The 15,041-nt window shown below is 40.8% G+C and overlaps 1 protein-coding gene across 1 annotated transcript in view; it reads right to left on the reverse strand.

Moving 5' to 3' along the window:
• Positions 1–15,041, reverse strand: part of LOC140898584 (transmembrane protein 132B-like) — a 361,367-nt gene that overhangs the window by 53,105 nt on the left and 293,221 nt on the right. The window contains exon 5 of the mRNA XM_073312583.1: positions 4,715–4,858. Coding sequence (XP_073168684.1) covers positions 4,715–4,858 — 144 coding nt within the window. The remainder of the gene's footprint in view (positions 1–4,714; positions 4,859–15,041) is intronic.

Below are 15,041 nucleotides of genomic sequence, written 5' to 3' on the forward strand. Positions count from 1 at the left end.
TGTGCATGTCCGGAGGCAGAAACTATAGTCATGAGTGAGTTTAGGTGGCTACAGGATTCAGCGGGAGTTTTGTGGATCACAGTGGAGCAAAAACTGGGATTTAGACAACTAAACTCAAGACTTAGGCACCTTTTGGGATCTGGGCCCTACATATTTATACAGCACCCAATCAACATGGTATCTAGGCAGCCGTAAATGTATACATACTTGGTAACATACATAAATAGTACATGGTTATGCTCATTTACATCAGTGTAAATCCAGAGTGGTTTCACTGAATTCAGTGGAATTACATCTCTGTAATTCAGAGCAAAGACAGAAATAAGCAAAAAGGATTGTCTCATTAACAATCTACTAACTCATAATCTACCAAAGAGACATAAAAGGTTAAGAATGCAATGCTCTCGGTTCTGGCCAACAGAATATGACATCTCTGCAATTAGGACGGAACAATACAGGATGGAATTAATGGTGTAAAGAAGCACAAAATTAGTAAATTACATCCAACCCAACTGACAACTTTTATGAGAGGGTTTAACTTTGTATGGCACATGGAAATGTGTCTGGAAGTGAAATCAATATGGACTTTTCAAAAGGTGCTTATCAAGGGGGTCAGCTACATGTTCTTTCTGAAATAGATAGCGAACCCCTCCGCCCGTGTCCGTGCTAAATTCCAACTCAGATCATTAACAATCGTGAGTTCGAGCCTGCTAAATTCCCAGCTAAAAACCACATTCAGATGGAATTAAGGCAGAGAGAACATAGCAATCATTTGGGGTAAAATACATTATGAGGTTGTTGCAATTATCCAAAAAAATAAAATTACTCCCACTTTTAGGCCCTTTTACATGACTAAGGTGAGGTAATTGGCCTTAGCATAAATGAGATTCAGACCTCTTGCCTTTGGTTAATTACATAATTAGTAATATAATGGTCTACCTGTTCTAATAGCCAAAGGACGTGCATGGTCCCAGGTGAGAGTCTCTTCTATCAATTATCAATCTATCAATTTGATGCCAGAAAGTTTCACATAGCAGGCTAAATTAAGCACTGATTTACACCCTGTTCAGTGTCTGAAGCAAATGGGATAATATAGGGTGCTGAATTTGATCTACTGTTCTAAGGCCTGATCCAAACCCCAGCCAAGTCAATAGAAAAGTCTCCCATTGACTTGAATAAACCTAGGATCAGGCCCTTAGTTCTTATTCTGCCCGAGAATAAAACCTATTTTGGAAAAAGAAAAGAAAAGCAGTCAAAGGGCAGGAGCCTCGCTTTCACAAAGTGTATAAATTCACCACTGCAACTGGAAAGCTTGTCTCTTTTCTTAGAGGTCATGTCAAGCCTTATTTAGTTGCCGGCTCCAGTGGACCTTTTAAATTCAGGAACCAGAACAACTTCATGCCCAGCTTTGACAGCATACCCATATGGAGGGCTGCTGCTTGAACTAACTGGATTTTAAACAGGCAGTGTTTTGAAATGTAACACCTCCCTATAGGCTGCAGATGTTAATTTTATTAGGGAGGAAGTCTTTTTCCTGACCTTTTTATGTCTAACGTGATCCAATCTTCTCTAAACACAGAAAATTCTAGAACTAGTAGACACTTTACTAATACAAAAGGTAAGTCCATAAGCTCTGTGTTACAGACCTGTATCTGGTTTTCTGAAGTGAAAAAACCCCCTCAGTTCTTGAGTTTACAAGAGCAACAATTCACTGTGAAAACAACAAGGAGTCCTTGTGGCTTATAGCCCACAAAAACTTATGCCCAAATAAATTGGTTAGTCTCTAAGGTGCCACAAGGACTCCTCATTGGTTTTGCTGATACAGACTAACACGGCTACCCCTATGAAACCTGAATTCATTGTGAAGTGATAAATAACAGAGCCACTAATCAGATAAGAACAGCAGCATAGTACATAGCAAAAAAATAAAAGTGAAATTTATAGCGGGCGACTGTGCTCCTTTGAAAATCAAGTTGGTCACATGTGGAGATATTCATTCATGTGTCCTCTGGTAAAGACGTCAAAAAAATTGGGTTGAAAGCAAAAAGGAAGTGTGATTTTATTTCAGTGGATATACTGGGAAACAGAAACACATAAGGCCTGACTGAGTCTCATTTACACTAAGGTCCATTTACACCCATTTGGCAATGCGATTGGATCAGAAAGCGGTCACAAATTTAATTACACTGCCAGAGTGGTGAAACCCGGAGTCACACTGCAAATGAGAACCAGGCCATTAAAGTTTACAAACATTTTACTTAAATGCACAACAAATAACCCCTCCCCATCAACTCCCCCTGCAGCTGTACTGTAAATTGGTCTCTGTTAGATAACTCAGAAATTATTTGTGTTCATGAAAACGAGAGCTAAGTGTGGACCCCCCAAAAAAACCAAAAGCAAGCAAACGTTGCCTGGCTATAGATTTTGTCACCAACTTAGGTGTTGGGTTGGAGTTTCTGGGTTAGAGTGAAACAAAAAATACAAGCAAACCTGAACAAACGTGCACAAAGCCAGCTAGCATTGGTCTGGGGACGTGAAAACCTCAACTGATAACATAATTAAGGAAGCTGCAGTCAGGAAAAATTGTTTGTGGATAAAATACTGTGTTGAATTTGATGATGAGGGTGATGTAGTATGATTTCCAGACTTCAAGACTCAAAGCCTGTTTTTATGGATACAGACTAACACAGCTACCCCTCTCATATGTCGTATGATTTGGTTCAGATCCTTCCAGACCTGACAATAGAACATCACTATAGTTCTTTAATCAATTACCTTATGTAGAGAATTTGAATGGAATTTGAATTGAAGTGCATGTTGAGTCCGGTACACATTTCAGCACAATTCCTTTTTGTCCACATGTGGCATGAGAGAATTTGCTCACGTCATAAAATGCAGCATGCCAAAGTATGTCTTGGGGTTTTTGTTTTTTTTGCGATTTTTATCAAGACTTACAAGATACTGATGAAAACACCTCCTCTTCTAGTAACACTTCTACAAACACCTTCTCTAATTTGACAATAGATACCCTAAAATTTCACCAGTAATGTTACAAAATAAGTTCTTTAACCCACTCCCCTTTATTGTCTTTGGAGATAAATTGAAATGTGTTTGGTTACCACATACCAGATGCAATGGCTGATAATGAAGTCATTCCAAGTTTTTTTTAAATAAGACGAGAGGGTGAATTTTTGGATCCGGTGAAAATCCATGTACATATACTTCAAAATGAATAATAGGTTGACGATACACATTTTCTTGTTCTCCTAAGATAGCATGAAAAATTCTCTGACAAAGTATGTGCTATCTACTAAGACCTCTATGGTCTTATCTACAAAAAAAGGTTACAATGATGAGTTAAAATACTAAGACATGGACTTTGGTGCTTCAAATAGCAATCTACAGAGAACATATAAATATGGTTTGTCAGATCTAGAAATGTATTTAGAGAAGACACAATTACTACCTAGAAGACCAGAAGGAATGTTCTTTCTCAAAGGCTGCAGAGGTAGTTAGTATGAAAGTTCCTGGGTCAGAGGATCTCTGTTTGCAGAAGAGGTAAGTGTAGAGCCTTATCTTCTGTAACAGGTGTGTCCATGCAACTCAGACAAAGAAAAACAACTACCATTCCCAGACTACTCTCTGAAAACTCCATAGAGGTAAGGATAAAGGTAAGAGAAATCCTACTCAGATCTGATGCTTATGCACCACCAACAAAAAGCAGACATAATAGACACACAATTCCAGTTAAAATGTTTTTCTACCCTTATGTCTACATAATAATAATTTGAATGACTTTGTTTTATATGGTAACAACAGTGGCAAAGTTATACAGTCAATGACTTGAAAAGGTCATATTTACAATGCCTTTGTCTCGCCAGTGATTGGTGTTAATATAGAGGGAACCGATTTAACCTATTACTTTTGAAAGCAAAGTCTGCTTTTGCTACAGTAGGTGGGACAAGGTGGTTTAAAAAGTCATAGATCTTACTATAAAGAAGTTTTTTACTAGAATTTCACTCTTGGTCTAATTGTCACTCTTATACACATCACAAAGCCACCTTGGAATTTGGTAGAGTGCAATGTCTTTGCTTAGGAGAAGCTCTGGACTGGAAAAAACAAGGTCAAAAAGGTCAGGAGTGTATTAGCAACCTGGCAATATATCAATCCTAGCAACTCTTACTATTTATGTAATAATGGGTGCAGAAGGACTGCATGGCAACAAGGGTGCCTGAATGACGGATTGATTCTTCCCAAGTATAACACCAGACAGCATGTGCTTCCCCCTCAGCAGCATTGATCTGCTAGCAAGCAAAAAAAGAAGCAGGGCCATGATTCCATTCTCCCTCTTTTGGTGGTTCAGCACCACTGAGGGCCCTGCACTCTCCGTGTTCATGCATTCATGCTGTACAATCCAGGGATTCACACCAGCCTCTCTGCTAGGCACACACGCAGCACCTGCATTGCTGGGTTCCACAATACAGAAGGGGCATGCTCTCCCTGCATAAGTTCCAGAAATCAAATGCCCTTTTGAACACTGACACTGGATCTTTTCTGGGTGGGATTCCATGACGGCAAAGTTGAGGGCCTGAACTGCCACAGAGAGCACAAGGACAGAGATTGTGGTTGGCTTCTGTTCAGGGGCATGATGAGGTGGGGCAGAAAGGGGACGCTCCATCTCTCCACTTTGCACACCTTAGTTTAGCCACCATACCTTTATGACGTCTTCATCAGCTGATTTACATTCAGTGGACTCTGAAACATCGATCACAGAACCATCCTCGTGCACAGCAACAACTTTCACCGGAACAGATACCATCTTCCCTGTCAGAATGGCCGTGTTGAGGACTTCTGTATCCTACACGTACACACACATGCACAAAAAGGGGATGCACGTTAAAGAAGCATGGCCACCGGGCACAACGTAGGCATTTCCAGTGTTGTCGGAAATTAGTCATGATGCTTATTGACCTTCATCCTTGACTTGCAATTTTAAAAATTAGGTGCACTGCTAAAGTAATTTGATGATACAAAATAGCAAATTATTAATACACCAATAGATATCGCCAGCATGACGCAATAGATCAGGTTTGTTCTGCATTCTTCTTCATGCTTTGCAGAAGACAGGGTCATATGTCACAATCTTTATAGAGCTACACAAATCTTTCCATCCCTACCTCCCAAGTTATGTCAGTGGTTGTAGATGTGGATACCAAGTGTTACGATAAAAGGACTCCCCCCCTCATTGTTTCCCAAATTCTCCTTAAAAGATGTGCCTGTTAAGTGGTTTCCTTCTTTGGGGGCTTGAGTGAAACCTTCATTTCATGTCACATTAGAAAGAGATGTGGCATCAAAAACAACAGAATGCCAAATGCAAATTTTAAAATCTTTCCCCATCAAAATCCCACCTGGAGACATTGTACTGGCCATGAAGCCATATTTACATTCTTTGTTCTCCATTAGGTAAGGCATAAACCAGATGTTTTGTGCAGTAAATGACTATTTAATGTTCATTTATGTTGATCAGTCTCATTTATAACCAGCTGCCATCAAGTAGGGAGGGACAGCATGAGTAAAAGAAATAGATGACAGAAGCAGAAGTGAAAAAAAACAAAACAAAAACCCTGCAAAGTCCTTACAAGGACTATAGATTGAGCAAGAATGAGAACCGAAATGTATCACCTTGTGGAGAAAAAAATGTAGATTGCAGAAGACATATAGGATCAAATTCAGGCTGCTTCATCCATGCCAAAACCATTGGTGAGCAACCTGCAAACCATATACAGTCAGACATTATACATATACACACACAGTAATATGCTTGTGTGTGTATATATGTAATATATCCTAGGACCCATACATAATGGTGAGGTGATGCCCCTGTGATAAGTTGCATTTCACCTGGACCATTTTATCACAATGCAATTTTCCAAGTCATTCTTCCATAAAGGACTTTTTTCTTCAAAGGATCAGGTAGAAAAATATGTCCCACAAGGGACATAATTAACAAGTACAGCTGAATAATCGTACTTTTGAGAACTCTTTCTGGTGGGGAGGGGAATATGAACCACATAACTCTCCACTCAGGGCCTGATCCAAAGCCCATCAAAGTTAATGGAAAGACTCCCATTGACTTCAAAGGCTTATATGGGCCCGGCTGATCTCACCTATGTCAGTTTTGCACCAGTTATTATACCAGTAACCAGCAGTTGTTCCTGCTTTACACCAGTGTAAGCAAGAGGAGAATGGGGCCCAACAAGCTTCATTTTAAAAACCAATTGGTGATTATCAGCTACATTGACATCATCTTTGGCACTAGTGAAGGTTAATGCAAAGGTTACAAAAGGATTGTTATTCCTTTTGTACACTTCATCTGAACTGGGAAGCTGATGACAAGAGAATAGGTCTAAGAATTGACACATCACTAGCCCATTTATTTTTGGATGTTCTGAAATACTTTTATCTTGATCTTGACATAAAGTGTTGCCCCGTGTTCCCCTCAGCATGTTGAGAAACTCGCCGTGCTGATTAGCAGTTGCTGCATCACAAAAATAAACTTCACTGGGAGGAAAAGTTACAATATAAAATCAGTATCTCAGATGCTTGGATCCAGTGTTGTGCAATTACAATAGACTGTGTTAAGACCTTTTTACGAGTTAACTATTTTCAGACTCCAAAAATGTATTTCCTCTGTGAGAAAGAGTGTGAAGTCTGAACTGAACTAATTGCCTGTCCATAAGATATATATATTACATATTTTTTAAAATGGATCTTTGACAAGTAACAACATTTCAGAGAGACTCAAGTAGGTGTCTTTTATATATTTGTAGTAGGGCTTGTTAGAGACGAACCATTTCCTGAATTTAACATGTCTGTAGTGATTATTACTGACAGTGCCTGAAATCTACAGAAGGGTAATAACATTGATTTACAGGTCAGCTGGCATAAATTGGCAGAACTCCACTGAAGCTGATGAAACTATGCCAAGCTTCAGCAGCTGAGGATCTTAACCACAGAGACTAAAACGTCCCAGATGTGAAATGGTAAACACCCGTGTCTGGCTTCTGTAAACTGAGGTTTTTTTTAAAAAAAGTATAGATAGCATACAAAAAATGGAATTCTATTAACTCATGTGGGAGCTGCATATTCATATTGCCTGCTCTATCCCTGAATAATAATTACATAAGTGTTTATCTCTAATTCCTTCTCTGTACCTGAATGCATTAGCACTTCAGCAGAGCTTTTCTTAATTACAACTGTAACCTGCTAATAGTGTTTCTTTGTTGTCTGAAGGAATCTACTTCTTATCCAGCCTAGGCTAAATTAAAATTTAATACAACATCAGGTCGCAACAGAACTAGGAAGCAAATGACAGCTGTTTAATTAAAACCTAAACCTGATTAGATGGCACTACTGAGAGAAATACTCTAGAGGAAGAGTAGAAAACTACCAAAACTCCGGGCCAGGATAATGGATTTATTTGAATATGAATAAACCCTATGTGCATCTACTGTAAATGTTTACAACTCATTGCTTTGGACAAACCGGGGAGTGGGGAAATATGAATGGGAGACTTGTCAAGAGTCATGATAAAGCTGTGATTGCCAACGTTCCCTATTAACATGGTGTGTGCGTTACCGAGAGTAGGGATTATTGAGGAATGACTGCCGTGGATATTAATGAACCCCCCTCTATGAAACCCACAAGAGTGGTATGAAAATCCCAAATAATTAGGCTTTAAATAGCTGTGCTGCATAGCGCGGTGTCTTCCCCTGAAACACATGGTCATAGCCTGGCCGAGGAACTCCGCCGGGCCGAGACTTGCATTCCTCTCCTGTGGTGGAGGTTCTTGGCCAACAGATCAGCATAGCGGTTCATCTAGTGCTACACTGTGTCGGATAGCTATACATACCCTACACATCACCGCAAGTGTAGACAAGGTCTATTCCAAAGCCAGAAATTGAACTCTTAGTCTCCTTAGTCCCAAGTCCAACACCTTAACCACAAGAGCATTTTTCTTCCCCACAAGTATCCGTGAGCAGCCATTCTGCAAACATCCTACCCCTATCTGCACTGCATTGCTTAAGTAATGCAGAGGACCTTCTGCTGGCCCTGTACACGAGGATGAATATCAATCCTAATGATTAATGTACAGGCCGGCTTATTTCTTAGAGGTTAACAAAACATGTGGCAGTACAGTAAATCTAATAAAAATACTCAATTGTAAATCAGGAGGGAAACTTAAAGCCAGCCCTGTTCTGCTGACAAATGTTACAGCTAAATGCCTTTTGGCATTTAGTTGAAATGATTGTCTTTAGTGAAGAAGGCATGGAGATGAAACATTTGTCTGCAGAATTGCATTCCTTTATTATTTTTATTTTTCCCCCTGTGTGTATCTCGTGAAAAGAAGTTTGTAACATTGGAACTAATCTTTTGGAACCCATTCTCCAGTCCCATAATGGCACCTCTTAGAAATTACAAGGCAGGTTGTGACGTGGGTTTTTTTAACCTCATTAGATAAACTATTCACCACTGTTTGCTTCAGATCAAAGAGCAAGGCAATGTAAGACTATTAAGCAAGCTTAATATATAAATTAGATGATTTGCTAAAATTATTATAATCCAAAACAATTCTGGTGTACTTTTCTCTCATAGCTGAATGGTGTTGTAGGATTCAAACATATATTAATGAACCCCACTTGGTGGAAAGCTATTTATATTTTCCACTACCGCATATCTGTTGTGACTCACAGGTAAAATCTGCCACTTTCTCATCCAAGGGTGAGAACGTACAACTGAGATTATGTGTTTATTAAACATTAGGGAACATTTACAATCTTCCATAAGTGCTCATTGTTCTTTGAAGGGTTTTTTCCCTAAATTAATCCAGTTACACTCCATTGACTCTGCCTTATGCCAAGTGGCCAGTCTCACACTTTAATGCCAGTAGAAGAGCAGTGAGCTTGGGCAATATCTGATTATTCACTGGTCATACTTGGGAGCCTGATCCTGCTGTCCTCACATGCCCATGACTGAAACCAACAGGGGTTCTGCATGTGAAGGGGCTGCAAGATCTTAAATTACAAATTTAGCTATCTTTAGTCACCTTGAGCAGTACCTTAATTCATGCATAATTCTGTTGATTCCACTGGGACTACTTCTGCAGTCACGTACAATTCTCTACATACATGGGTGGCAGAATCAGGCCCAGAAGGATCTGTATGCCCTGCCCCCTGCCCCCAACATTCATTCATGTCACTAGAAGGTCATATCCCTGCCCCTCTACCCTTTCTCAGGCTCCAGCTGTTTCCTCGTGAACATTTTATAAATTGTATCATTATTAAGAATGATCAACTATGACAGATGGTAAATCACAAATACTGCAGGCTATCATGCCAAAGTTAAAGGTCATCCTTTATCACTTTTGTCTTCCTGCATAACAGATTTAATTCATATTGGGATTCCCAAGGAACAAGAGGCAGGAGGACACATCCTGCAGACAAAGTTAAGGTAGATTAAACTATAGAAGAGAAAGAGGTTCTTAATCACAGATTCTTTTCGTGGCCCTTATGCAGCACATATCAGCCTAATTCAATATTATTCTAGATGTATATTATAGAGTGTACTACCATAACACTTGATCTCACACAAACACATATCAGCAAACATGTTTGTTCATAGATTCCAAAACGAAATTTTATTTACTGTCTTATCTCCTAACAAAACATATATTGGAGGAAACTGATTCCTTAACTTGTGTACTATACACAGCATGTGCTAGGATCTCAGAGGTGTCAGCTAGAATGGCAATTGTATCGTGAAATTCATGGAGGTCAAAGCTGAGATTTCTGATGTTTGCTATTCTTTTTATAAACTTGCTCCTGTAATGTCATTAAAAAAAAAAGAAAGAAAGAAATTTGGTGATTTTTTGAGGTTTATCCAGGAATGATAAGCAAATCCTGCAGCCAAAGGTGAACCCTGATTAGCAGCGTAAATAACATCACATATGTGACCTGAGCAAGATGCCATTTTTTTAAAAAAACCCTCATAATAGCCAATCTGCACCCCATTAAGTGTAGGTTCAGAAAGCAGCCTGATGCACGTGGCAGGAGTAATTGCAACCTGTCAAACAGTCCTCTGTGTTTTAGCTAAACACCAGTATCCTCTGCTGTTCCAGAGACCTTTCCTGAGAACAGGCTTGTACTGTTTTGCTTCAGCCCATGATGTCCCAACAGACTTTATTCACAAAGCCAGCTGTGTTAAACATCTTGACACTTGTGTTCCAAAATGTAAACTCAAGGTTGTGACAATAAAAGGATGAGAAATTCTCAAAGCAGGAGAAAGCTTGTCACCTGTCTGCTTTTGGCAAACCACATGTTAGAAAAACCCACTGAGGTCTCTGGGTTTGTGCTTCAATGCCATTCTGTGTCCCATGCAATAGAGGACGCGTGAAAAGATGGTTTTCTTTTTACAACACTGACCGCATGTCAGAGAACAAAAGGTAGCTGGAGCTAGAATCTCTCATCTCTATTTATGCACGCACTCTCTGAATAATTTTTTTGCTGTTCCTTATCTTTTCTCAGCATCTTCCCCCACTACCTAGAGTAGGTAATCTGAATTAATAACCATAAATGGATATTCCAACCAATCTGACAATCAGGTTTGGATACTTTATTGGGCGCTTTAATGGACTGCACTGTAGAGGAACCCAGCAGGGGATCAATAATAATTTTTGAAGCAGGCCTTTGACAAAGTTGCATCTCTTACTTTGAAATTGCCTATTCTGCATGGAGTGTATATGGCAAAACTTTGAGAATTATCTCTCTAGGTAGGTATTTAAAGCATTCTTAATTATCTAGCATAGTATCTGAGCAGTCATCTGGTAAATTTATGCCAGCTGTATGTAGTAGTAAATGACTGGTAATCTTTATAAAACACATAGGGAGTGCTCTCACGATAGTAAAACTATTGTCATGTTGGACATTTATGGTAACACAGTGCTACTTAGCTTATGATAATCATGGACCTGATGCTCCTCTCCCACGCGACTCCATCCAGTTGCTGCATGCCTACAGGCTGTGGATCGTACTATCGGGGCCCAAATTCACACCCTTGCACGATAAATTCTTTTTGAAATGTCAATTAAATAACAATTTCAGAAACCCCAAGAAGGCAAAGCAATATATATCAATCTTTTCTGTTAAGGAACACAAGGATTGCCATAGTGGTTCAGTTCCACGATCCATCTAGTCCAGTATCCTGTCTCCATCGGTGGCCATCACGTTTCAGAGTCTCACATTAGGCTGATATGGAATAATCTCTCTCCAGGGAAGTCTCACATTAGGGAAGTCTCACAAGAAGTCTCACATTAGGCTGATATGGAATAATCTCTCTCCAGGGAAGCCTTCTCCTAATCCCTAATAGTTAGAGATTGTCTTAAAAACCAGAAGCAGGAAGGTTTATATCTTTCCTGGATAAAGAAATAACTTTTCAGAGCAGTTTATGATGAGATATACTCCAGTTTAAATGGGAATTCATTCAGAGAAGTCCTATGGCCTGTGTTGTACAGGAGCATAGGCACCGACTCCGTGGGTGCTCCAGGGCTGGAGCACCCAGGGAAAAAAATTAGTGGGTGCTTAGCACCCACCGGCAGCCAAGCTCCCCTCCCCCCCCCACTTCCGCCCACCTGTGGCCCCCACCAATCAACTGTTCCCCCTCCCTCCTGGCACCTCCTGCATGCCGCAGAACAGCTGTTCAGCAGCGTGCAGGAGGCGCTGGCAGGGAGAGGGAACGGGGATGGGATGCGCTTGCCGAAGGGGCAGAACGGGTCAGAGAAGAGGTGGGGCGGCGCGGGGGCAGGAATAGGTGGGGTGGGGCCCTGGGGAAAGGAGTGGAGTGTGGGCAGGGATGTGGTTGAAGCGGGGGCAGAAAGAGACAGGGTAGGGGTTTGGGAGAAGGACGGGGGCTGAGCGGGGGTTGAGCACCCCTCGGGGAAAATTAGAAGCCAGCGCCTGCGCACAGGAGGTCAGAGTAGATGATGACAGTGATCCCATCTGGCCTTATAAGAGGAGTTATGGGTTTGAATTTCTGGCCACCATTTGCAATTTTGCCCAGGGACCTTGAGTGCTACTGGTTTAAGAAAGCATGTCCAACCAAAAAAAAGATTAAAAAATGCAATGACCATTTTGAATCATTTCTTTTGAATGTTTCTCAGCCAGCCGTGTCTTACTGCGTGAGATGGAGAGAATACTATATCATTGCTATAATGCGAGGGTTGGTAATTTACTGGCTTGAAAAGTAAAGCCAGCACTAATCGAAATATAGGGTTGCATTATCATATGATTTTACTGCTCATCTGGGTAATCATCATCTGTCATGACTGCTACCTGGGAAGAAATCCATATCCTTCTGTAATAACGGCTGCTTTAATGTTATAGGAGAATACCCAAATACATACATTGCACATGCTTGCTGTAGCCATGAAAGAACACTGCTCAGGGATGTGGACAATGTATATCATGCAATCAGGACTCCTGGGAAATAGATCTACCTATCCCCTGTTCTGCTTCTCACTAACTAGCTGACCTTCATAAGCCACCCACAAAATAGGTATATAATAAGATCTACTTGGGGAGGTATTTGTGAGGGGTATTGTGAAGTTCCGCAAAGTGCTCTGAGGTCCTCAGATGAGAGATGCTGGCCGACAAGTGTCACCACAGATTTAGCTCTTTTGCTGGGTGCTCCAAATGCGTTAGCGACTTGATCCAGTGAAGCCATATGACTCATGCAAATACAAATGCTGCCCTTCAAAATGTGAATGAATAGCATAGCCATAGCCCAGCCAATGTATATCTACCATCATTTCAATACAATACACAAGCAGAAGCCTCCTCTCCCTGTCTAATAGGGGCCTGGTGCTGAGAGACATACGAAGCAGACAATGGGGCAAAAGCTAGCATCTAGCAAGAGAGCAGACAGTCAGGGAGGCAGCAGGGTCATTTCCCTGCTGTCTCCCTCCCTCAGTTGATGGTGGAGCTGGATGGAAATAGAAGAGAACGGAGGCTATCATTTCACAGAGGATGATGCAGTGTCTACCCTCCCCCTTATGCTCCCTGGGGTTCTAGGAGGCCCTCTTTCTGGCCTACATGGGGACACTTGGAAAGTTAATGCAAACTGAAAGTGGATGTATTAAAGCGATTAAGCTCCTGTGTGGACACTCTCATTCAGCAGTAAAGTGGCTTTAGGTCAGTTTAGCATGCTTCACTTTGGAAGATATGACATCTTCCACTGGAGGAGTATGTACCAACCCCAACCGCAGCCCAAAATCTTTAAATAGCACACAACGAGTAGCTCTCTTCAGTCTAATAGCCCTCAGCAGCTCTGGTTTCAAAAGGAAGAATCAACAGGTTGATAACTTGACGTTAAAAGGGACAGAAATTTTCAGACTCCTCGTTGTTTCTCAGCTCCTCTTATATCTTTGCTTTGAACAGCATTTCTGAAAGGCTCTCCGAGAAGAGAAATGGACCTATTTATAGTTCCATGCCTGTAGTAGGACAGTAGTTCACTGTCACTTTCACCATTCACTGGCACAAAAACTCAGCTAACCTCTGTTCACTCTTACAAGTAACACCAGGAAGGTTTTATTCATGTTTCTTCAGGTATCACATTTTTTTTAAAAAAGAATTATGTGATTCAGTTCCATACTTGTGAAGGCTTTTTTTGTTCTGTTCATTTCTTCAGAGAGAAAGCTGCAAAGTGGCATTAGCAAATAGCTGTTGGCACATTTGCTCTCTCTCTCTCTCTCTCTCTCTCTCTCTCTCTCACAGCTCAGATTTCCAACTGCTCAGAGACTTCCCACCCCTCGAGGTCATGGTCAACCTGACTGCAATCTCCAAGTGATTCACTGACACCTGAGCACAGAGAGTGTAAAACAAGGACAAATCAGAAGGGTAGCATTTTACACCCACTTTTGCACAGGTGTAAATGATTGCCCAAAGCGCACAGGGAGAATCAGGCCCCTGAAGACTACAAAGGAAACTGGAAAAGAAATCTTCTAGAGTCCTGAAAATGCTGAGGAGGAGAAGAGGGTGAGTTCATGCCCTGCATCTTGCCTGTCAGAATACCTCAAAATATCAGAGAATGAATCTGATGCTGATAATACAGCCAAGAATCTTAGAACAGAGCCATAGTCTCTCTCTAGATATGGAACTATATCCTTAGATCTCCCAAATCTACCACAATCACAAGCCCTCTTCCATAAAAAATATATGATTAGTAATGTTTTTATAATTAAACTGTATTTAGTATCGGATGCAATTCTTTTGTGTTCAGAAATGGAATGATCATAGCCTTAGCATATAAATTGTGAAGAAAAAAGTCAGTTCTTAATAACATTATTTGGAAATGAGATTATAGAATATATATTTTCTAAATTGTTGCAGTATCAGGAGGTTAGACTGCAAGCTCTTCAGAGATTGGGACCGTCTCTCACTAGGTGTGCTTGCAGTGTTGTTGTAGTCATATTAGTCCCTGGATATGAGAGATATTAGATATTAGAGAGACATGGTGAGGTAATCTCTTTTATCAGAGCAACTTCTGTTGGTGAAAGATACAAGCTTTCAAGCCACACAGAGCTCTTCTTCCAGTCTGGGAAAGGTGCAAAGAGCGTCACAGCTAAATACAGAGTGGAACAGATTGTTTAGCATAAACAGATCAAAGCGGGCCCCAGACTCTGCTATGAGAACAGGTGCAAAACCTGCAGACAAATCTCCACTGCTACAATGATCATTACTCCTCACAACACACCTTGCAAGATCCATGGGTCTGACACAGGCCTATCAACATGGGTGTACCTCAGCCAGTGCACTAAATGCTCCGAATACAACTATGTGGGTGAAACCAGACAATCACTGAGCTCTCAAATGAACTCACACTGAAAAATGATAAGAAACAAAAACATCCTATCAACTGTGGGCGAACACTTTTCACAAGATGATCACTGCATTTCTGACCTCTCAGTCCTCGTCCTCAAAGGAAACCTT

The sequence above is a fragment of the Lepidochelys kempii genome, chromosome 15, assembly GCF_965140265.1.
Source record: "Lepidochelys kempii isolate rLepKem1 chromosome 15, rLepKem1.hap2, whole genome shotgun sequence".
In the NCBI taxonomy this organism is placed as follows: domain Eukaryota; kingdom Metazoa; phylum Chordata; order Testudines; family Cheloniidae; genus Lepidochelys; species Lepidochelys kempii.